The 23,224-nt window shown below is 49.8% G+C and overlaps 1 protein-coding gene and 1 long non-coding RNA gene across 2 annotated transcripts; one reads left to right on the top strand and one right to left on the bottom strand.

Moving 5' to 3' along the window:
• The first annotated feature begins 1,286 nt into the window (after positions 1-1,286).
• Positions 1,287-22,084, top strand: DIPK1C (divergent protein kinase domain 1C). The gene is made up of 4 exons (XM_023224178.2): positions 1,287-1,498; positions 11,307-11,984; positions 15,680-15,844; positions 21,145-22,084. Exons 1-4 carry the CDS (start codon positions 1,301-1,303, stop codon positions 21,361-21,363), a joined length of 1,260 nt encoding a protein of 419 aa, XP_023079946.2. The 5' UTR covers positions 1,287-1,300; the 3' UTR covers positions 21,364-22,084.
• Positions 8,369-14,913, bottom strand: LOC111550669. Its single transcript, XR_002734146.1, has 2 exons — positions 14,726-14,913; positions 8,369-8,675 (listed from the first exon to the last, which is right to left on the bottom strand). It is a non-coding gene; the product is annotated as an uncharacterized LOC111550669 (long non-coding RNA).
• Positions 22,085-23,224: the final 1,140 nt, after the last annotated feature.

Genomic DNA, 23,224 nt, shown 5'->3' on the forward strand with positions numbered 1-23,224 from the left:
TTGTGGTGTCCCAAAGTGCTTCTTGGGGCTCAGGGTTTGTTAACCCGATGTTTGCTAATTCCTGGGGACTCCTACCGCGGAGCCAGCCATAGAACAAAGTTAAACCAGCGAGTTGCAGAAGAGACAAGGGCAAGAAGCCAGCTCGCGTGGGACAATCACAGCACGCCGTGATCAGGGCATGTTTCCATTATCTCTAAACTCGGGAATGGGTCATGTGAAATTCAGGCGCAGGGCAGGCGGGAGAGCGATCCGGGATGGGCTGGCACGCACTGGGCACTGAATAAGCTTTTGTTCAGTGAACGCAGGAGCCACCGGGCGTGCCGGCTTTCACGGTCCCTCCGCTGTGACAATTCCCGTGGGGCGGCGCCACCTCCCTGTGTCCTGGAGAAAGGCGTTCAGGGAGTGAGGAGCGTCCCTGGGTGGGGGATGCTGGTGAGAACCAGGGACGCCCTGTGGGCCCAGGGCCAGTCTGCTTTACAGAACGATTGGGATGCGAACACGATGCCTGCTCTCCCAGCTGATACTGCGAATCTATAAATACAGATTTAGACACACGTGGTGGACGTGTTCTCCTCCCCGGGGAGACGTTTCCAGAGCAGCTCTTTGTAGCCCTGAAGAGGACGCCAGCGAGTTTTCCAGCCTGGGAGACGGCGGGGATTTGATTCAGGGGTGCCGGTGGGAACGAGAGGACTGGGTGGTCCCAGAACCTCCTGACTGTCCTCGACCCCCGACTCTCCGCACGCTCCGGATCTCACTCCCGGGAGGGCCCGGAGGAAACCCAAGTTGGGGTGAGACTCAGAGGAGGGCGGTTCTAGAGGAGAGGTAAACGGGTGGGAACAGCGCTGTAGCCCCCCGGGAAGAGGGTGTGCTGTAACAAGCGCCGGGGTCAGGGGCACCTGGCAGTAGGTCAGAGAAGAAGGGGGGCGGGCGGGCAGTGTGACAATTGAAGATATGTAGTCGGAGGAATCAGTACCCAAAGAGAGAGGGGATTGAATCTATTTTGTTTAAGTGGGGAGCTGGTCTTCTTGGGGAAAAAAGTGCAAAAAAAAAAAAAAAAATGGCGGGGGGGGAGCAGGGGATGCGGCGAGTGGACCCCCAGCCGGTGCTCAGGCTGGCGGGGTGTTGCTGCTGGACGCCCTCCCTGCACCTCCGCCCCAGGAGCGGGGCCTGCCCCAACCCTCACTCGGCCCCTCCCCTGTGCCCCCTCCCTGCCGCGCGGGCCTGAGCCGCGGAGCCGCGACGCGAGTGCAGAACTAGGGGCGCGGGCGGCCGCGGGGCCGGGGCGCGGGCCGGGCTGGCCATGGAGCTGGCGGCGGGCGCGCGGGGCCGGGCCGGTTGGTGCGGGCGGCGGGGGCGCTGCGGGCGGGGCGCGCTCCTCGCCTTTGCCGCGTGGACCGCGGGCTGGGTGCTGGCGGCCGCACTGCTGCTCCGCGCGCACCCGGGTGTCCTCTCCGAGCGCTGCACCAACGAGAAGAGCCGGCGCATCCTGGCCGCGCTGGTAAGTCCCGCCGCCGCTCTGCCCCGCGCCGCGCGTCCCGGGAGGGGGGATCGCACCCGTCCCCGACCCCCAGCCTTCCCCGGGGACTTGGGTGGCACCCGCCGGGGGCGTGGGGTCCCGACACCTGCGTGGAATGCCAGAGGCGCACGACCTGGTCCCCCGAATGGGGAAGCAGCCGGGAATGCTCTGTGGGCTAGCTGGGGGTGTCTCTCCCCTTTTCGCCAGAATTTGCCCTTTGTCCCCAGCCTTTCCGTCCTACTCTCGCCACCCCTGAGCCCGAGCTCCGGAAGAAAGTTTGCGGGTCTCATACGAGTGTCTAGGTCTGGTCCAGCCTCCGGACAGCCCCTTGGTGCCGGCGCCCGGTGTCAGGCCGCCGGGCTCTGGGCACGAGCCAGTGCGGGGTTCGGGATCGGGGGTGCCACGCCTCTGTCTCTTGGGTCCGCAGCGCTCCAGCCCAGCCCGCGTTCTGTGATTCCGCCCTAAGCTGCCAGGTCTCCCCCTACCTCGCCGAGCCCATGCGGAGGGCTGGTCAGACCCCAGCCCTCCTGCGCTCCAGAGCCCGGGCTCTCCGCGATCGCGGTCTGTGGGAACCGATGCAGAGTGCGCTCTGGCGAGCAGAGCGCGCTGCGAAGGCGGCTCGGACCGGGCGGATCCCGGATCCTGGGTCCTTGACAGGAGCCTCCTAACCCGGGAGGGCCCGAAAGCTCGCACCCAACAGCTCCTCAACTGAACCGGAAAATTAGGGTGAGGAAAAAATCATTTGGCATTTTGCAGACTGCTGCGTGCGCTGGGCTCACATCACGTGAATGAACTTTAGTTGATTGGAAACGCGCTAGCCGTTCTTTCAGGCGCAAGGGAGACTTGAATAAAGGTGGGAGTCCCCTAAATCCCAGAAAGGGGAGGATGGTAGCAACAACTCTTACATGACTTCTTAAGCGATTATTCACTTCCTAAAATAGTGACCGTCTAAGCATTTGGTTTGAAAAGTGATCTATTTTCTAAAAACTCTTCAAGAAACACATGGGAAGTTTTCAGTCCAGTTGCTTACATATGGGTGGGCCTTTTGAGATTGTAGATTTTCAAAATGTGGGACCACAAAGGTTTTTAAAGTAAATGATTTTTTAAGTGAGATTGAAATTTTTTTTTTAAAAAGTGAGCCAGGTATACCAGCTAAAACAAGTTATGCTCCCTAATTAACTCTGATGCGGGTCATAGTGTCATTGTGAATTGAACATATGTAGGTGAGACACCTATAGATTCTATTGACCCCTTCTAGTGTTACACTTAAGTTTCATCAAGTTTTTTTTTTTTTTTTTTTTTTTTTTAATGGGCTTTTGCTCTTGTTGCCCAGGCTAAAGTGTAATGGCCTGATCTCGGCTCACCGCAACCTCTGCCACCACGCCCGGCTAATTTTGTATTATTAGCAGAGACAGTGGTTTCTCCGTGTTGGTCAGGCTGGTCTCGAACTCCCGACCTCAGGAGTTCTTCCCACCTCGGCCTTCCAAAGTGCTAGGATTACAGGCGTGAACCACCACACTGGGCCAGTTTTATCAAGTGTTAAGTTGTAAGAGCTCATTGATTTTTCTTAGGAACCCATAAAAATCCTTTTCATTGATAAATTTTCCCCCCTGGTTTTCTTTTCTTGTGAAGGGAGTGCTGATAGACTAATTATAGTAAACAAACATTGATGGTTTGGCTAGAGTGGAACACCTATTTACAAATTTAATCTAGTCATCCTTTAGATTAAGATAAAAAAGGAATGCCATTTTTCATTTCTTTACCTTTGGTTAAGTGAGGAAAGGCTTAATAATGGAAATTAAATCGTCCAGCATAATTTAAGTAATTGCTAATCATAAATTTCCCAGCATTCCAGGTCGTAAATTAAAACCAATTCTGTTTAGAGGCTTTACCAATATATCTTCAATGGCAGCCATATGGAATCATTTCTGGTCAGACATAAAGCTGGAGAGATTGGTTCTGCCCCTGAAGGCCCTCAATCTTTCCTACTGCCAAAAGAACGATGGCAGAGGCCACATCCATCTCCCTAGGTGTTGATGTGACGCTGTCTCCGTGAACTGGTTTGTTGGGGAGCAGCCTTTGCCGCAGGCCCTGTTTGAGTTCCTTACTCCTTACACATTCTCAGAACTCTTTCTCCCCCTGTCTGCCTGCCACTTCCTTTTCTACTGTTTTCATCCTGCATATGTTGATGTGAGACCCACACAGTGCCCTGGCTCAAGTTTTACCCAGGACACTCTCAGTTAGGACAGGGTTTAAATACGACCCCAGTCTTCACAATCCCAACTCTGCCGGGCTGAGTTGCCAAGTAGAGGTTGGCATTGTGTCTTCTGAGGACTTGAACTGAATTGAGCCTCTGTCTCCACTCCCCTGGCACTTTCCGATTCATTCTGCCTGGCTTTTATCTGTAATAATAAAACTGGTTGTTATTTTCCTGATGGGCCTCCAGACTCTCATTAGCTTTCACTCTGAATACCGGAGCACAGAAGAAACCACTTTGCCAGCTGAGCCGAAGGGAGACTTTCTGGCAGAGCCCAGGGAGTTGTGGTGGATTTCCCGCCCCCGGTAGCGGGGGCTGCCAGTGTTCCCAGGCTCCCGCCTGGCAGGGGGCATGGCTGGCCTGCCAGGGGTGAACCCACCTGTAGGATAAAGGAATCAGAGGAAAAAGCTTAGGGGCGAGCCAGGGGATAGGGGTCAGAGGTCTCCATGTTCTCCCCAAGCCCACACTCCACCTCCCCAGGGAGGTTCACTCTAGCCAACCACATCCCACTGACAAGTTCCTAGAAGAGCCAACCTGAATTGTTCCAAGGGAATTGAGCCCCGGGTCTTCCAGCTTAGATTTTCCTGGTCAGACTCTAGGGCTCTTCTTAATGGCGGCTTGAAGAGGAACGACATACTGTAATCAAGAAATAGGTGCACTCAGGTCTCTGGAGCCCCGCTGTTCCAGTGGGCTGTGTCAGCAGGCCCAGCCAGCTGGGGAGCTAGCTTGGTGCTGGATCATTGATAGGCCTGGCTTCTCATTCATTCTGCAGGCTGAGCCCTTCACACAGAGGCAGAAGATGTGGGCTGCTGTCTGTTGACTCTTCCTCTGGGGAGGCACTGTGTGAATCATTTCATGGGGCTTATTTCCCTGAATTCCCTCAACAACCTCTATGAAGTATTTGCTTTTAGTATCCCCATTTCACAGATGGCAAAACTGAGCCCCAGGGAGGTGAAGTGACTTGCCCTGCTTCACACAGTTAATATGGTGAGGAACCAGGACATGACTCTGTATAGTCTGATGGTAGCAATGACGTGATGGTAAGCGGCTTCTCTAATAATGGAAACCCTACATAACACCTTGTATACTTAACCCTTCCATAGCAAATCATTTTCAAAGCATGTCAAAGATATTCCCACAGACTGTTATCCTGAAGGCTTAACTGCCTTTTGGCTAGTTAGGTCTTGATGGAATTTCATGTAGTTGTCTACATTAGAGCTTCGTTTTTAATAGGGCAGGCTTATCTTTCTTTGCCTCTGTGATAGAAACTGTTGAGGTCCCAACGGGACTACAGCATCCAGGGCACATACCCAGAAAGATTTCTCAGCAGTGAATGACTCTGCCTGAATGCTCGGCCACATTCCTAAAGTAGAGAGGGGTTACACAGTGGACGAGCTAACTGGGCTGAGATTCTGCAAAGCACAGCATAGCTGCTTCGGAAAGAATACCACTGTCAAGTATGAATGTTGCTAAACTGCATAGGAGCTTAATGCTCCTTAAAAACAAACACACAAAAGAAAACCCAGCCCTCAGACGTGACCTCTGGGACCTTATCAACAGTTTTTCTAGACTAGAGTGGACAGGTTTTGTTTTTGCCTGAGAACCATGACATAGAAAGATACTAAGCAATGATTGCAAAGAGTGCTTCTTACAAAAGCTAGGACTGATTTGATGGGAATGTGCATCTGTGTGGATATTTTCACATCCATGAGAAGCACAAATCCACTGCAAATGTAATTAATTTAAAAGCACGCCAGAGTTAGCTGCAATGAGACTAACTTGTTTTTTCAGTTTATTTCCAACTCCAATACCTGTGGATTATATATACACACACATTTGGGTACAAAAAATGTATCTGTTGTTAAGCCGGCCTTAGGAACTCCTCCTATGCACAGAGGAGCCTGAGAAAGACTACCTTTTAAAATAGGCCTGTATAAAGTACTTCTATTGAGTTTAAAAACAAAAAAACCCAGCTACTTCAACAGGACATGCTGCCAATAAAGTAATTCTACTATTATCTTTAAGATGATGAAAGTTTTTGGGGTTTTCCTTTGTTTTCTTGAGACAGGGTGGCTCACTGCAGCCTCTACCTTCTAGGCTCAAGTAATCCTCCTGTCTCAGTCTCCCAAGTAGCTGGGACTGTAAGTGTGGCCCAGCTATTTTTTTTTTTTTTTTTTTTTTGCAGAGACAGGGGTCTCGCCATATTGCCCACCCAGGCTGGTCTTGAATTCCTGGGCTCAAGTGATCTTTCTGCCTCAGCCTCCCAAACTGCTGGGATTACAGGCATGATCCACTGCGCCTGCCTTGATAAAAATTTTAAATTCAAACTTGCAATTTGTACATTAAGTTGACTGGTTTTTTTAAAAGGCTGGATGAAATCTTTTTCTGTGCTTAGCAGGCCCAGACATGCAGAACAATGCTGCAGACTTAGACGTTAACACTGGTAAGCCATGGGAGACGAATTTTGTGTTCTACATAAGAAGAGTAGGAACTGAAACGCCGAAAATACTTCATTCTAAAGGATATCAAGGAACATCTGTGCCATAACCACACTTGTATACAGACGGTCCCTGACTTACGATGATTTCACTTACGATTTTTCAACTTTATGATGTGGTGAAAGTGAGATGCATTCAGTAGGAACTCACTTTGAGGATCCACACAACCATTCGGTTTTTCACTTTCAGGGCAGTATTCAATACATTACATGAGAAAGTCAACACTGTATTTTACATTGGCTTTGTTTGAGATGATTTTGCCCTGCCATTGGCTGCTGTAAGTGTTCTGAGCATGTTGAAGGTAGGCTGGGCTAAGCGGTGATGCTCAGTGGGTTAGGGGTATGAAACCCATTTTCAACTTACTCTGAGGTTGTTGGGACATCACCCATTGTAAGTTGAGGAAGAGCTGTGTGCGTTTTTGGGTATGCGTCGCTGTAATGTAAATGCTTTCTTAGGACAAGCGCGGTGACCGGGATACTGAAAAGTTAGGTTATAAACCCAAGACCTTACCTGTGGAAGCTGGCAGGTCTGGTTAAGGCTTTCATCACCTCCTGCACTTCTGCCCTTTCTGATACCCAGTGTCGCAGCAAGAAGCAGGCGTCCGGGAGGCAGGCTTAGAAGTCAATGTTCCGATCTTCAGAAAAACAGCCAAAATGAATGTTTCCTTCCAAAACCCATAGGCTGGATGCCAAACTCAACAGTCACACCATTGTTCTAAATGTCTCACAACTCCTGTTTGGAATTGCCCTCCAAATTCACAGGGGCAAATCTCGTATAGATTTGTATTTCATTGATGAGGCACAGTTTGTATTAAACACGGTGCTGTGGGGACCTGACCCAGTGATGCTCTCACATGGCCATGATTTACTGAGCGCTGGGGTAGGGGAGGAAGACAAGAATCCCACTTAGGGGTGGGGCTGGCTTCCGGGCAAATTTTGATTTGGCCAGGCTGGGTAGGAAGCATGTAAGTCCGATGGAGACACCTGAATGGCATTTCGCATAGAGCAGCCCCGCCTGTCGCTAGGTGCTTGCTTCAACTGTGCCCTCTCCTCCCAGGAGTTGTTTCTGGGTCTCTGAACACACAGGGTTACTTTGAAACTCGGGGCCTTTGCACAAGTTCTTCTCCATGACTCAGCTGGCCTCTCCCTTGCCTGCTAAGGCAGATTTCTAACTCCTCTTTCAAAATTGAGCTCAGAGGCATCTCCCGCAGGAAGAAGATGCCCTGGCCCCCCACGCTTTCCTAACCAGAGAGGGGACTAGCCTTGAGCGAGCCACCTTAGGCCGGGCACTGTGTTCGGACTGTCTCCCTGTGACCTTGTTTGACTCCATGACACGGTGCCATTGTCCTCATTTTCCAGACTCGGAAGCAAGTCACACAGCAAGCCAGGGGCAGAACCCAGAGGCAGACCCAATCTGTGCCAAGCTTAGCCTCACTGTGGCCCTGCCCTGTCACTCTCATGTTAGTTAGGAATTTCGAAGGCTGTCCCCTCTGCTCCACAAACTCTGGAGTCTGGCAGCTGTGGCCAGATGGTGGCCCGTCCAGGCTCAGGCACAGCTGGGAAAGCTGGCGCTGGTGATTTGGGGGTGGCCCAGTCCCAATCCCAGTGGAGCCAAGAGGTGGCTTCTTGGCCGGCAGGTGTCTCTCGTGGCTGGTGGCTATGGTGGCCACAGTTCAGATGACAGGGGTGAGGGCCCTGGCAGTCACAGTGGGCACCCTCCTCACTCTGCTTATCACAGGCTAATAGAAAACAGGGCCCCGTGTCTCTCTGACACTTCTCTCCTGAGCCTCCTCTCTCAGTTGCAACCAGGACCACGTCTCCCCGCACACCACCTCCTCAGCACTGCAGGACTCTGAAACTCCCAGCTCAGGGTCACACCTCTGGCTACACTGGAGTCCTATTCTGTGCTTTTCTTTCTTTTTCAATGGTTCTCTACTTTATGCAAAAGTACTTTTCATTAAATATGTGAGAACACTGTAAAATGTTATGGGAGTGAATCAAACTATTTTGGGTATCATACTTACAGAAGCTTTTTTTTTTTTTAAATTTAAAAGGAGAACAGGAAACAATGTTTTGTTTGTTTGTTTTTTGTTTTTGCTTTGCACTTTCCTATCAGATTTATAGAGATGTGAAACTCTGTAAATACTGGATCTAGTAGGGGACAAACCCCAACAAGTAAAATGAACAGCCCTTGCTGCTTCTGCCATCTATATCTTCCTGCTCATGGTGGCCTCAGTTCCTTATCATTCGTCCTCACCTCACCTCTCAGGGCTCTACTGAAAGGTCTCAGAGGAGCTTGACCAGCTGCCGCGTTCTTCCGAAGGGCGATGTGGAGGCGATGGCAAGCAAAGCATGCTGGGCGCGAAGGGTCTGGATCCTCCCATGTGCCTTTCATGATCCGGTGCCTGGGAAAGAGTGACCAGAGTTAAAGCCAAAGAATGACATTTAACCAAGATTCTGTTCAGTTCAATTCCAAGATGAACACAGGAGGTGCACAACTCCAGAGGTGTTTAAAGCAGCTGGTGAATGTATGTTCATACAACTTCCTTATGGGTGTGCGTTTCCAAAGACACAAAGTCAGCCCCAGGCAAATAGGGTGGTGTCCCTAGCTCCAGGGCCAGGTTCATCAGTTTCTGTCTATAGGTCTCTCTCATTTGCATCATTGTGTTAGCCAAGCAAGACCCCCCTCGCCCCCACCCAATGCATTATACAGAGATCTAAATTGCAGTGGCTGGCAGGATCCCCCCCCCGCTCCCCAACAGGAAGCCGGGGGCCGGGGGGGGAGCGCCAGTCAGACAACTTGGCTTTGGCCTTTCGGGCTGTTGTACTACCTGAAATAGTTCTGAAAAATATCTAGATATTTCTTTGAAGCACTGGGAGTGTTTCTTTTCAATAAGCGCTTTGAACAATTAGCCTGCAGTGTTTATAAAGGCCCCCAGTCCCTCTCTTATCTAATGGTTTGGAGCCAGGTGTATCTCAAAATTCAAATCTTATTGAATGTTAGAAAGATCATATACTACCTTATATTTTGCATATGGGGCAGTGCCAGTAATGAAGTTAATAATTCTGCACCAAGTCAAACACATATAGATACAAATAGGCTCGTAACTTTTCAGCCGGGTTTTGATACCACATAAGGTCAAATGAGTCATGAAAAACTTGTAAGTTTTCAGAGGTTTTTTGATTTTGGATTTTTTTTTTTTTTTTTTTTTTTTTTTTGAGACAGTGTTGCTCTGTTGCCCAGGCTGGAGTGCAGTGGCACAATTTCAGCTCACCCCAACCTGTGCCTCCTGGGTTCAAGTGATTCTCCTGCCTCAGCCTCCCTAGTAGCTGGGACTACAGGCATGTACCACCATGCCCAGCTAATTTTTGTATTTTTAGTAGAGAAGGGGTTTCGCCATGTTGGCCAGGCTGGTCTCGAACTCCTGGCCTCGAGTGATCTGCCTGCCTTGGCTTCCCAAAGTGCAGGAGTTACAGGGGTAAGCCACCATGCTCCTGATTTTGGAATTATTTATACGTCTAGACACTAGAGGTCCAGCTTTTGACCTCAAGGAACTGCTTGTAATCTGCTTGGGATGGGTCAAGTTGATGTACCTGGCCACCTGCGAGGCTGGGCAGTATCCAATTATGAACCCAAGGCTGTTCCCAGGCCTCTCCTGATGCCTGGTGCTCGTGCATACGCTGTGGCATGCACGCACACTTCCCTTATGGCCAGTACAATCACCATGCAGGGAGGCAGGGGGTGCGACGCAGGAAAGGAGTTTGAGGCCCAGAGCAGGTGAGGATGTGGCAGCAAGGTTGGGCCATGGAATCCAAGCTCAGTGGCCCTTGGCCCCATCCTTTGTCCCGGCACCAAAGCTGCCCTTCCACTGCTGAGACTTCAAGGTCCTTTCTCATACATGAAATGGGGTGAGAATAACAGCTTTGGGATTTGGTATTTCTCATGGCCTTAGAGGAACGAGGGTGACTCTGTTGTTTCCTGTGCTGTAGAAGTTCCCGGAAGGAAGAGAGGCTTTCATTTGCTGACATGGAGGAAGACTCATTTGTTGGGGAAACAGGTGGGATTAGGAAATATACTCAACCCCTAATAGAAGTGGTCCCATGGTTTAGATTTCCTGAAAAAGAAAAGAGAGAAGAGGATGACAGTCTTCTCATTCCTTCCATACTTCACTTCTTCCTTCCCTTCCTCTGGGAGGAGTATCGGCTGGATGGGCTTCTCAGGGAATTTGTGGTGTGGTGGGGAAGGTCGCCAGGTCCCCTAGTGGCTCCATGCTAAGGTCTCCTGAAGTTTAGGAGAAACACCCGACCCGGGGACTCCTGGACAGCCTTGCTTGCTGCCCAGATGAAAACACGCCCTACTCTTTCAGAATTTATCCTGCATGGGTCCTCTTTGGTCCCCCTTCTTCTCCAGGTCACCAGCCATGAGCCCTGTGTTCACTCATGGATCCTCCAGAGGCTTCTCCTCTGAACATCTGCAAACCTCCAGCCTGAAAGCTTTAGAGGCCACTCCATTTCATGTGGAAAACGGCAAGCTCAAGGAATGTACATGCAGGAAGGGTCATTACTGTGGTCCAGCCTGCGGGCAGATAGGGCTCCTGGGGTCCCCTCTGCTGAGACCTGACCTAGCTGCTTAGATGCGAGACTTAGAAGCTCTCCCAGTGACCCTGAAGTGTAGCCAGAGTCGAGAGCTACTGGCCTGGTCCAGCCCTTCACCTGTTGGTTTCCTGGCCTCTGGCTTCCAAGAGCCACCCAGCTGAATGATAGGAAGTCGCACTTCCTGGTCACAGGTGTCCTGATTCTGCAGACCTGTCCTAGGCCTAACTGAGTCGGGTAATGACTGTGAGAGGCTCCTTTAACCTTCCCCTGAATTAAATCACTGAGTGGCCTCTGCGATCCACAGGACTGAGGTTTCTCTGCACAGTTGGCTTATCAGCATCCTGAGGGCAGAGGCCAGGCTGTCCCTTTCCCTAACCCCAGCTGAGAGATGGATGGCACCTGGCCCTCCCGATGGTGACTGACTCTTCCCTTCCTTGCAGTGCCAGGACTACCGGGGCGGCGCACTGGCTGGGGACCTCTGCGAGGACCTGTGTGTGGCGGGAAAGCTGCTGTTCCAACGCTGCCTGCACTACAACAGGGGCAAGAAGGTGCTACAGGCCGACTGGCGCGGCCGGCCCGTGGTCCTCAAGTCCAGGGAGGAGGCCTTCTCCAGCTTCCCGCCCCTCAGCCTGTTGGAAGAGGAGGCAGGCGAGGGTGGCCAGGACATCCCCGAGGCAGAACTCCTCCTGATGGTGGCTGGGGAGGTCAAGAGCGCTCTGGGCCTGGAGTTGTCCAACAGCAGCCTGGGGCCGTGGTGGCCGGGCAGGCGGGGCCCGCGCTGGCGGGGACAGCTGGCCAGCTTGTGGGCCCTGCTGCAGCAGGAGGAGTATGTCTACTTCAGCCTGTTGCAGGACCTGAGCCCACACGTGCTGCCTGTGCTGGGCTCCTGTGGCCATTTCTATGCGGTGGAGTTCCTCGCCGCTGGCAGTCCCCACCACAGGGCACTCTTCCCCCTGGACCGGGTCCCAGGTGCCCCTGGGGGTGGCCAGGCCAAGGCCATCAGTGACATCGCGCTCAGCTTCTTGGACATGGTGAACCATTTTGACAGTGACTTTTCCCACCGCCTCCACCTCTGCGACATCAAGCCGGAAAACTTTGCCATCCGGAGCGACTTCACAGTAAGTGACGCAGGGCGGTGTGTTTATGTGCAGAGAATGGAGCTCTGGGATCTGGTGGGAAGGAAATGAGAAGGTTTCTGAGCTCCTGTCCTGAGTTAGCAAACTATCGCTTCTGTAGCCTCAGAGAACTCCCACCTACCAGAACACTTCCTTTCGGGTGTCAGCAAGGAACAGATGCATCTCGAGTGAGAATGTGAACGAACGGAGCCCCCAGTGGGAGGCAGAGGGCCGGGCCAGCTTTGTCCTCCCCGAGGGCTGTTCTGCTGCCTTCACCTGAGCTCTGTGGCTGCTTCGAGCTCACGTAACAGCAACCTCTCTTGCGGGGCTGTTTAACTTGTGCAGAAAACCGTCCGCAGGAGGCGAGGAGCTGCGGAGGACGATGAGGGAGGACGGCCTCCGGGGTGGAGACGCTGTTCTCAAGCTGCCCATGCTCTGTGACAAGAAGTAACTTCCCCAGTGCTTTCTGTCTGGAGAGGTTCCAGTCAGTTTCCATTCCATATGTAAGACTTCTAGAGGAACAAATGGGGTTTTAGTGCCTTCCACAAGGGAAAGCCCTGGCCAGGTAGAAATACCTGCCGCTGCACCACAGGGCACATGCATGCTTGTCTCCACTCTGGGGCCAGGCGGCTGTGTGAGAACAGCCAGGTGTGGAAGAACAGCAGCAGGAGCCTCAGTGTCTCCGTGTAACACAAACCCCTCTCCCTTCACCCAGCTAGGCGAACACTGATGTGTCAGATTAATGTGGCTGCGATCATCCCGGTGCCCTCATGCTGTGCCAGGCGCTGGGACCATCCAACAGGAAGTAGTAAGAAGACTGGCAGGGATGTCGTGGGTGCAGGCTGGGTTTGGGGAAGGTGGCATGCTCTGCTCCCCCACCTGCTGTAACAAGTTCATTCTTACGCGGCCAGTGCCGGCAGCAGAACGGTCAGACCAGCTTAGCTCCAGTCACCTGGGGGTGCTGGTCACTGTGGGGCCTGGTTCATGGTGGGGCCATACTCTTCAGCGTGGTTGCAACATAAAGGGACAAAAAGCAGGCACTGTGACTGCCAGTCATGGCCTCCAAGGCAGGTAGCATAGGAGTGGCTGAGTGGGCGACATCAGATGCTTAGCATAGGAGGTAGCATGTGATGCTGAGTGGGCGACATCAGATGCTTTTACCTACATACTTGTTGATTATCCAGTTATTGGTTTGTGGGAACCACCTAAGTTGTGCCTCCAGTATCTTGCACACCATCAGCAGAAAATATTTGTTCAAAGAAATCGTGACTGTGCATCCTCAACCTAGCACCAGACTGTATTTTGTCGGCTGGTGTTGCACCGCTCAGGGCTCTTACCTCCACTGCAGCCTTGGCCTGGGCAAGAATAGGGAGGGGAGGGCAGGAGGAGTCCCCTTCACCAGTCCTGTTCTCCACCCTTCTTGCAGACCCTGAAGTTCAAGGAATTATTTTACCCAAGATTTTACAACTTTTAAGTGAAAACCAGCAGTATCTGCATGACCAGAGAGCTCATTTAGAAATGCAAATTCTCAGACGCCACGCCGGACCTATTGGATCTGAAATGGCGGGGGCGGGAGCCAGCAATCCCGTTCTTCAAAACAAGGCTCCTAGTTGATTCTCATGTGTGCTCAAGTTTGAGAGCTAGTGATCTCAGAGTCCCGGCAGGTGGGTCCTGCCTTTGAGCCCAGGTTGCTGGGCTGCCCTGGCAGAAGGAAGGGGCGCCTCCCAATGGAGGTGTAAGAATTGGTCATTCACAGTCGTTCTCTCGTCTGCAGGGCAGGTGCACACTTGCAGATCTTGAGAACGTGTCCAGTGGCTGTAAATGAATAAATAGGAACCTTCATGATCCGAAACTACTGCCAGTCAGTGATCTTTTCCAACAGATGGTATGGCTTCCTACTCCAGGGCCACAGTTTTTGGTGAAGAATGAAATAATTCTCATTCATCTTCCTATTCTGATGCCAGGAGGAAGTTTGAAGAAGATGAGGCAAGTTTAGTAATTTTATGCAGGAAGGACTTTATGATTCTCTTGATATTAAGAAACATGATGTAGGCTTTTTTGTTTTTTTTTTTAAATACTGTTCTGATTTTAGGTGCATAAGGTTATGTTTTATAAGAGTTGTAATCCATTCTAGACCCCATACACTGAAAATTAAAAAATAAATCTGGCTCTCCCTGGGAGATGAGAAGGAAACTATCAGAAATGGGAAGGGGAAGTTGCCAGAAGCTAAAATTCTAAGTAGGGGCCCAGGGGAGGCTGGGGAGATCGCGAGAAACCATAGAAAGAATAGAAAAGTCGTGTAGCCCCAATAATGAATTATAAAGATGCGAGATTCATTAGCATAGTCCTTATTCACTTTTAGTGTATTAACCAGGGTAAATAATGAAATCGGCTATTTGTTTTGGCTAAGTAATGGGATAGGAAAGATTAAAATGAGAAGTTGCTTACAGCGCCTGAATTCGTAATTAGGCAAAACCCCTTAAATAGAGAAAAGGTCTGTCTGTAGTATTTATCTTCATTATTCTCCACACATTTTGAACTAAACTATTCTCCCCTGCTCTGTTTTACTAAATAATCCCCAAGAAACTTCATTGCCTTCTAGCATCAATACTGAGTGAAAAACTAAAACCAAAACCAAAAGGTGCCTCCCAAACTGCGTAGGGTTGAAGAGGCAACGACCAGCAAATGAAACCCCTTTTGAAACTCCCAGAGGGAAAAAGAAAGGCTGATATTTCAATGCTGACCTGTGAAGGCTTGTGAAATGCCACTGACTCCATCAAGTTCATCAACTTTCCTAGTGGCTGTGTAATACCTCGCAGCTATACACGGCTTGATTTGGGCAGATTCCAGGTTTCCTCAGGTTTGAGCTCATCTGTTTTTGTTGTTGCATCCAGGTGGCGGAGGAAGAGCTACATCATTTAGAAGTTATTCTCTCTCTGTTTTTGAAGTCTGTTTGGTTCGATGCCAGGAAGATAAATCTGGAGTTCCAGCGGTCATCAGCTTCTCATGATGACAGTGGAACTCAGGCGTCGCTCCTGTTCAGGGCCTCCGTGTATCAGTCCTAATTCGAGAACTTTGATATTTCCCCCACTTTGTCGTCTGACTGGTCAGTCCAAAACCAGCTGACTCAGGTAACAGACATGCCATGAAGAGAATGTAGGCACTGCCCACCTCAGTTTCTCCATCACACCTGGAGACCCGCCACTCAAACGAGGATTCCCTGGATTGCTTGTATTCACGGGAATAGATTCGCTGTATCTTACAGCTTTTAGAGTCCTGACCCTTGAAGGTCAGAGACCCACGTGGTAAGGCAGCGGAGGGGAAATCCATGTATAAGGCCTCTCAGAGATGGTACTTGCAAAGCTGAAAAAATGACTAAAGACGAAAAGTGATACTTGTGGTGATAGTTCCAAATCCCGGGCTTTCACTGGTGGCTGCTGAGGTCCTTTTTGCAGGTAAAGCCTTCCACTGTAACTAAGACGGTCGCCTGTGTAAAAGGAAATGCATGCAGGCACTTTAGGGGATCAGTCCACTCCCCAGGGCATGGCCGGGGCTTTCCTCTTGGCTCGTGGAGTTGTGGGATCACCTGTGACCTGGACAGTGGCACCCGCACGAGGTGAACCGAAGTTGTGAACAGGCTCCCTCTCCGTGGAGCCCACCAGTAGTCCTTTGATAGCCCCATGCTGTTTTGATTACAGGTGGTGGCTATTGATGTGGACATGGCCTTTTTTGAACCTAAAATGAGGGAAATCCTTGAGCAAAACTGCACAGACGATGAAGACTGCAATTTCTTTGACTGTTTTTCAAGATGTGATTTACGAGTCAACAAGTGCGGAGCGCAGCGCATCAACAACAACCTGCAGGTGAGCAGAGGCTGCCAGGGCTGGGGGGAGAGAGGGTGCTGTCTGGCTGTTTCTCCTGCTAGCACTTCAGACACCCTCAGTGGAGCTCCAGGTCAACCTTTTCCGGCCGTCCATCCGGCTCGATGTGGTCCATAATGGCAGGAGGGTGGGGATGGGACAATCACGTGCTCTTGGTTGCCTACCCGCGGGGCTGTTGGCCAGGCGACCAGGGGCATCTGATGAGGGAGCTCCCTGCAGAGCCGGCTGCTGGGCTTCCTCTTGCCCAGGCTCCATCCCACGTATCTGCAACCTCTCATAAGCGTGGGCACATACACGACGAGAACCCTGAGACTAATCCATCAAAGATAATACTGAGAAGGGTGCGAAGCAGTCCCGAGACACTGGCCTAACTAGAGGTTGAACAGAAACTACCATCCAGACAGGCCACGGTCAGTAGCAGGAGGTGGTTTAGACAGGCCAGAGGTCAGCACCAGGAGGTGGTTTACAGAGGAAGAAAGGAGCCGAGTCCAGGAGATCAGCCACAAATGGAATACACACAGGGTTCAGGCACTCAGAGCTGGCGGGTCTCAGGTCCCCCAGCTGGGGTCGGAGCATCTCCCCTCTTTTGGCAGAAGCTCTCTTTCTGCCCTCACTGGAGGCTTCCAGGTGACGGCGGAGACATCTGGGCCCACAGGTGTTGATCATACCCGGAGGAGGCTCCGCAGTGTCTAGGCAGACCTCCCCTATGGCCTGGTTGCAATGGCCTACGGAGGCTCTGGACCCACACTATCCAGCTCACTCCCCTAGTGGGCCCTCCACTGTAGCTTGTCCTCCTCATTCCTTAAACCTGAAAGGCCAATGTGAGCCCACTGCAGACCCAAAATGCAGGTGAGGTGGGAGCAGGAGAGAGGAGCCCCGTGTGGTGCTGCATCAGCCGTGATGGGGGATGATTTGGGAAGGCGGGGACAGGTCTGCTGTTAACCTAGTGGTCCCAACCAAGCCAAACGAACACCCCGACTCCACCACCCCAGAGTCTACACAGACCTTTTAGGCCAAAGAATCACTGAGCACTTCCCTTTCACGAAGCCTAGGAATGTAGCAGCCTTCAGAGGCGTCTCCATCCCAGCCTCTTTAATGTGGACTCACACCCTTGGTGAGGTCCGTCATGAAATCATTCTTCTTGAGCTGTGGGAAGAAGATAATTTTCACCTGAGCGTCCACTGCCTTGAGCTCCCAACCCACAAAATGGGAACACAAATGCCTGCTCTTTGCAATGTAACGAGAGGCTGAGTTTACACTCTTTCTGTAGAAAGGGCTCTTACCAAGTCATCAAGGGGCAAGAGGAACACAAAGAAAATTGGCAGAACAGGCACCAAACACACAAACGATGGAATCCAAATGGCCAAACAACTTGGACAAACTTTTTTATTTTTTAAAAGACAAAGTTTTGCTCTCGTTGCCCAGGCTAGAGTGCAGTGGTGCAATCTTGGCTCACAGCAACCTCTGCTTTCTGGTTTCAAGAGATTCTCCTGCCTCAGCCTCCTGAATAGCTGGGATTACAGGCGCCCGCCACCACACCCAGCTAATTTTTTTGTATTTTTAGTAGAGATGGGGTTTCACCATGTTGGTCAGGATGGTCTCGAACTGCTGACCTCGTGATCCTCCCGCCTCAGCCTCCCAAAGTGCTGGGATTCCAGGCGTGAGCCACCGCGCCCGATGGAAAAACATTTTATCTTATCATTCAAAGACATTCAGATTAAAATCCAATGATTGTAAATTTCACTTACCAATTGGGAGTAGTTATTTAAATGCTATTAATTAAGACTTGAGGCTTCAGGGAAATAGAAAAGTGTCTATATTGTTAGCGTGATTGTGAATTACTTCTCTCTTGAGGGGTTGTGGCTGTTAGACATAGCCATGCTCTTTAGCTGAGCAATTTTATTTGTGCACATATCTGATTATTGACTTTGAATAAAGTCCTGAAAATGAAATTACATTTTCTTTAAGGATATGAGAAAATATGAAGCATTATTAGGTGAAAAAAATACAGGTTACAAATTAATATTTACAATACCATTCCATTTCTGTTAAATAGTATACAATCCCTTATATACCAAAATGTCAAAAACAAGTATTTCTGGAAGATAGGATTACAATTTTCTTTATATTTTCTTAGTTTTTTACTTTTCATTTCTATTTTATTTTATTTTAGAGACAGGGTCTCGCTTCATCACCCAGGCTAGAGTGCAGTGGTGCAACCATAGCTCACTGCAGCCTCGAACTCCTGGGCTCAAGGGATCCTCTCACCTCAGCCTCCCAAATAAACAGGACTACAGGTGCATGCCACCACACCTAGCTAATTTTTTAATTTACTTTTTGCAGAGACATGGTTTCACTATGTTGCTCAGGCTGGTCTCAAACTTCTGGCCTCAAGTGATCCTCCTATCTTGGCCTCCCAAAATTCTGGGATTACAGGCTTGAGCTACCACACCCAGCCTTAATTTCCTGCATTTTGAACCCAAATTACCCCCAAAATTCTTGCTCTATGTAAATTTACAAATCAATGAAATGGAATAAAAGCTGTCTCAGAAATAGACTAATGAAATACGAATATTTAGCCTCTGATAAAGGGGGCCTTGTAGACCAGGGCAGGGAGAGCTGGGTCGCACAGTGAACGGTGCTAGTGAACTGGCTGCCGGGCACGACAAACACCAAGGTAGCTCCCTCCTCCTGACCTCAGACTAGATTCCAGATGGCTCAGATACTTACACATAAAAAGAGGAAATCCTTAAGGTACCAGAAAAAGCTGGGAGAGTTTCAAATACTAGTATAGAGAAGGCCTTTGTAAGTATGAAACAAAGCCAAAGAGGAACGCTTCACACATTTATTTATCTTTCAGAAAAAAAAAAGACAAACAACAAACAAACCCATGTTGGCATAAACAAAATTACAAAAAAAAAAAAAAAAAAAAAGCAACTTTAAAAGTTAAATGAGAATATTTGTAAAACATTTGGAGTTCTTCTTATAGACCAGGAATGTAGAGGGTGGAAGGGGGCTTATTCCCGGCTGCTGGAGCTCATTCCCCCCAGGACTGGCTTTGCCAAGGGGAGACCCACTTTCCAGGGGCAGCATCTAGTGACTGGTTAAAGAGGGTGGGCCTGACACCAAGCCCCCTGTGCCTCACTAAGGGACAATTCCACAGGGACCTCCCAGCCCCGCACATTTACTTCTTCCTCAGTTCCATGGAGTATGCTTCCCAAGGACAGACCTCAAAGAATCCCTGTGTGCAAACCTCCGTCTTAGAGTCTACTTCCTGGGGAACCAACCTAAAGCAAGGGCGATGGCCTTAAGATATAAAGAGCACCTACAAATGAACACAACAAAGGCCAAAAATATAAACTTGACCATTCATTGAAAAGGAAGCACAAATAACTGTCAAACTAAGAAAGATGCAAATTAAACCATTTTCACCCATGTTGGCAAAATGAATCTGTGACATTTGTGTTGGAGTGGCTAAGGGAGGATGAGCAGTCTTGGATACATTGCTGGGGAGTGTAAATGAGAAGAAATCTTATGGAGTCAATTTAACGTATCTATCAAAACAAAAAATGCACATGCGCTTTGACCCAGAAATCCTATTTCTAGAAATGTAGTCACATGCACAAAATGCAATAGCATGTATCTGCAAGACATTTCTTGCAGCATTGTTCATCATAGCAAAAGTTATTATGCAACCTCAATTCCATCTATAGGGAACTGGTCAAATAACTTATGACACATGCACACATTTCAGAAGTAGCCATTAAATCACATGGAATATCCTCATAAGAAATGATTTGGAGGGAATGGCTGGGCATGGTGGCTCATGCCTGTAGTCCCAGCACTTTGGGAGGCCAAAGTGGGTGAATCACTTGAGCCCTGGAGTTCAAGAACATCCTGGGCAACATGGCAAAACCCTGTCTCTACAAAAAATACAAAAACTAGCCAGGCATGGTGGTATGCCCTTGTAGTCCCAGCTACTCAGGAGGCTGAGGTAGGAGGATTGCTTGAACAAAGGAGGTCAAAGTTGTAGTGAGCCAAGATGGCACCACTGCACTCCAGCCTGGGTGACAGTGAGAGCCTGTCTCAAAAAGAAAAAGAAATCAATTGGGAGGGATCTCCCTCATATAAACAAGGGTGGAAGATTGAGAATAGTGTGTATAATATATTACCTATGTGTGAAATAAAAGAAAAAGGAAATGTGTATGTCAAAGAATGTCTCATTCTCAGAGTGGGAGCTGAGTGTCGGGGTGAGGTGGAACCTGAGAAATAGCCTTAGGAACATTTTAAATTTTGCACATGAAAATGTATTCTCTATTAAAAAAAAAAAAAAGCCATAATTAGGTTTTGAAAAGAATCCTTGCCTTTGCAGGGATTGTGAAATAGAAGTTGAAGGTTTTTGTTCTCTGTGAAGCAGTAGCTCTTTACAATGGAGGCATTTGTTAATTGAGTCTGATATAAAGAGTGATATAGAGTCATAAAGCATGATGCACCATGCAGCTGGCAGGTCATTTCTCCCAACGTGGGGGAAGCTGTCAGAGCTATAAAACAAACAAGATGTTTACAGGCAGAAATTTCCAGGATCCTCAGCATCACTGAATTTCATACCTGATAAGAATTAAAGAGAGTGTCTAATTTGTACCTCTGCTCCTAGAATAACACATTTCACAGAGCCTTCAAAGATCCTTATGCCTGCAGCCTTTTCTGTCAAATATACCTTAGTTTCATGAGCCTTAAAGTGCTACACGGGCAGTCACACAAGTTCACACACTTCTCCCTCATGCACTGTTTGGCCCTCTGGACGACCTGGTCAGACGGTCATTGTGGTCACTAGGACCGGCTTGTGGATAAGAAATCTCATCTCCAGGTGGTGACAGCAAAGCTGACCTCCCTCAGGCCTGCAAAGGACCAACTCCTTCTGCAGCAGTGACTGTGATTTTTGCTTCCCTTCCTCCCTAGAAATGTGTCCAGTCCTTTTACAGTGTCACCCAGAACTTCGTCCATCTGCTAGGGGGCTGGAAAGGGAAGTTTCTGCCTCACACAGATGCTGGCTTCTCTCGGAGGCGTCGTTTGCTCATGGTGCTGAAGGGTTTAAGGGGCAGAAGTGAATGCATGTTTCCAAATTGGACGGTCTCTGGAGTGTGCTCCCTGAAGGACAAGGGTGGGGGTGGGGATGGGGGTGGGAGAGAAGCCGAGATCTGTTTCAGAACCAATCCTGGGCTTGGGAAGCTTTTAGGAGGATTTGCTGCCCTAAATTAACCGCCCACCCTTCTTTCCCTCAGGTCATCTGTGACAAAATATTTCGCCATTGGTTTTCCGCACCTCTCAAGAGTTCTGCAGTCTCTTTCCAGCTTCAGCTGCAGTTACAGGAGGCGGTGCAGGAATGTGCAGACCCTGAGGTCCCCAGCGGGAACACCCGGAGAGACACCCCCAGCGTGTTCTGGAAGCTTCGCCGACTCCTCCAAGCCACACTGAGGGAGTTGCAGGAGGCAGAGAAGTAGCCACTCTCTGGCCTTAAACATGCTCACACAGGAAAAGTGAGCTTTGCTGGATTTCTTCTGCCATTGTTTGAAAGCTGAGCCATTTCCCTTGTGCAAACGAGTGCTCTCTGGGGTGCTGTTCTGGCCTCCACAGTGTGGAGTGGCAAGTGCCGCTGCCAGAGACGATGCCTCCCTCACTCTGGTCCCACCCTGGCCTCTGACCTGTCGCCTTGTGTAAAATGAGATGAGGGAGGAGGTACAGGCCTCCCTTCAGGAGGGCCTTCAGTCAGAAGACACAAACCTGTGTGCAATTATTCTCTGCAGAGAGCACTTGTACCTGGTCATCCCAGTGAGTTCCAGCTGTTCTTTCCTGTAAATCGTTACATTAAAAAGTGTGTGCATGCATGCAAATGAATGTGTATGCCTGTGTGTGGGTGCAAATGAGCTTGTGAGCACGTATGAGTGTGCCCATGAGCGTCTGCATGTGTATGAGTGCGCACAGGTGAGTGTGCTCATGAGGCGTATGAGTATGCCTGAGTGTGAATGAGTGTGTGCACGAGTGCACAGGTATCAGCATGTGTATGTGATTGCGTGAATGTGGGCAGGTGAGTGTGTTGGGAATGTGGGTTGGGGTGGGGAGTGGTGCTTTCTCTAGTGTGTCCTTTGGAACCGCTTGCCTACCTAGCAGAGAGGTGTGACCTTTCTTTTGGAATTAAATACAATGAAAAGAAAATAAACTGCATCCTTAGGGAATGTAATTTGCATTGGAGAGCATGTGTAATGGCAGCTTATAGTACTTTTCATTTTGTGGACTCCACCGCGGTTATGGATGGGGTTTTAGGGAGCCTCGTATTGCAATGCACCTTCCCCTGGGCAGGGACTTGTAGGTTGGCTTGATGCAGCATGGTCTTCACCTCCCTCGAGAATTTACAGTAGAGCAAATGCAGAGGTCAGCATTGACTGCAGGCAGGACCAGAGACCAGCACCTTTCTTTTGATGGACTGAAAACCAAGTGATAGGCATCAAGTCATACTGCGGCATGATACGCTCATCAGTGGTGATCCCAAAGAGGCTTTTCCAGCAAAAGACAGGGGGACGGGCCACGTGGAGCCAGTGAGCTTTCACTGAAAGGGCCCTGGCTTCTACCCATACCTGTGACCCATGAGCGCTCAACAAACCAACGGTCACCCCCTTACAGAAATCCCATGAAAAGGGAAATCGAGAAAGATGAGAGAACCAGGAAGTCATGTTGGCAGTTTACACGTTAAAGAAGACAAACTAATCTGAGGTTGTGAAAGTCACAAATTGACACATTCCAAATGATCTCTTACCCTGGCCTGCAGCCCCTTTCTAAACCAGAGAAACGGGAGTGCCTTCTTCCAGACTTTGGGGTCACATTTACTGACTCTGCCCCTCAGGGCACGCTGAGAAATGCTGTGTGAAGGACTAGGATGATCAGAGGCCCCCAGCTCTAAATTCTGCCTTCCCCAAAGACCTGTGGGAAGGCCCACTGCCAGCTGCCATTCTTACCCGTCACCACTGGGGATCTTCCAGATGACACTGAGTTCCACAGAGGGCCTCCTCATCATGGACATGAAGACTCACTTTGCAATTGTATTCCAGCAAGAAGAAAAAAACTCACGTCAGTCACCCTGCGGCACAAGTAAATTAAAACCACGGTTCAACGGCCAGGCCCAGGACTAGTGGATTCCAAGGGAAAGGGCAGGGTTTGGGCTACTGGGCGGAGGCTTCTATTCTCCCCAGAGCTGCGCTGGGTGCGATGCCTTTCTGTGGTGGTCAGGGGCATATTTTGGGCCATGCTCACCTTCTAGGCAGGTTCACTACAAGCAAAAAGGTTTACGGGAAGACGGGTGTGAGACAG

The sequence above is a fragment of the Piliocolobus tephrosceles genome, chromosome 18 (genome assembly GCF_002776525.5).
Source record: "Piliocolobus tephrosceles isolate RC106 chromosome 18, ASM277652v3, whole genome shotgun sequence".
Classification (NCBI taxonomy): Eukaryota; Metazoa; Chordata; class Mammalia; order Primates; family Cercopithecidae; genus Piliocolobus; species Piliocolobus tephrosceles.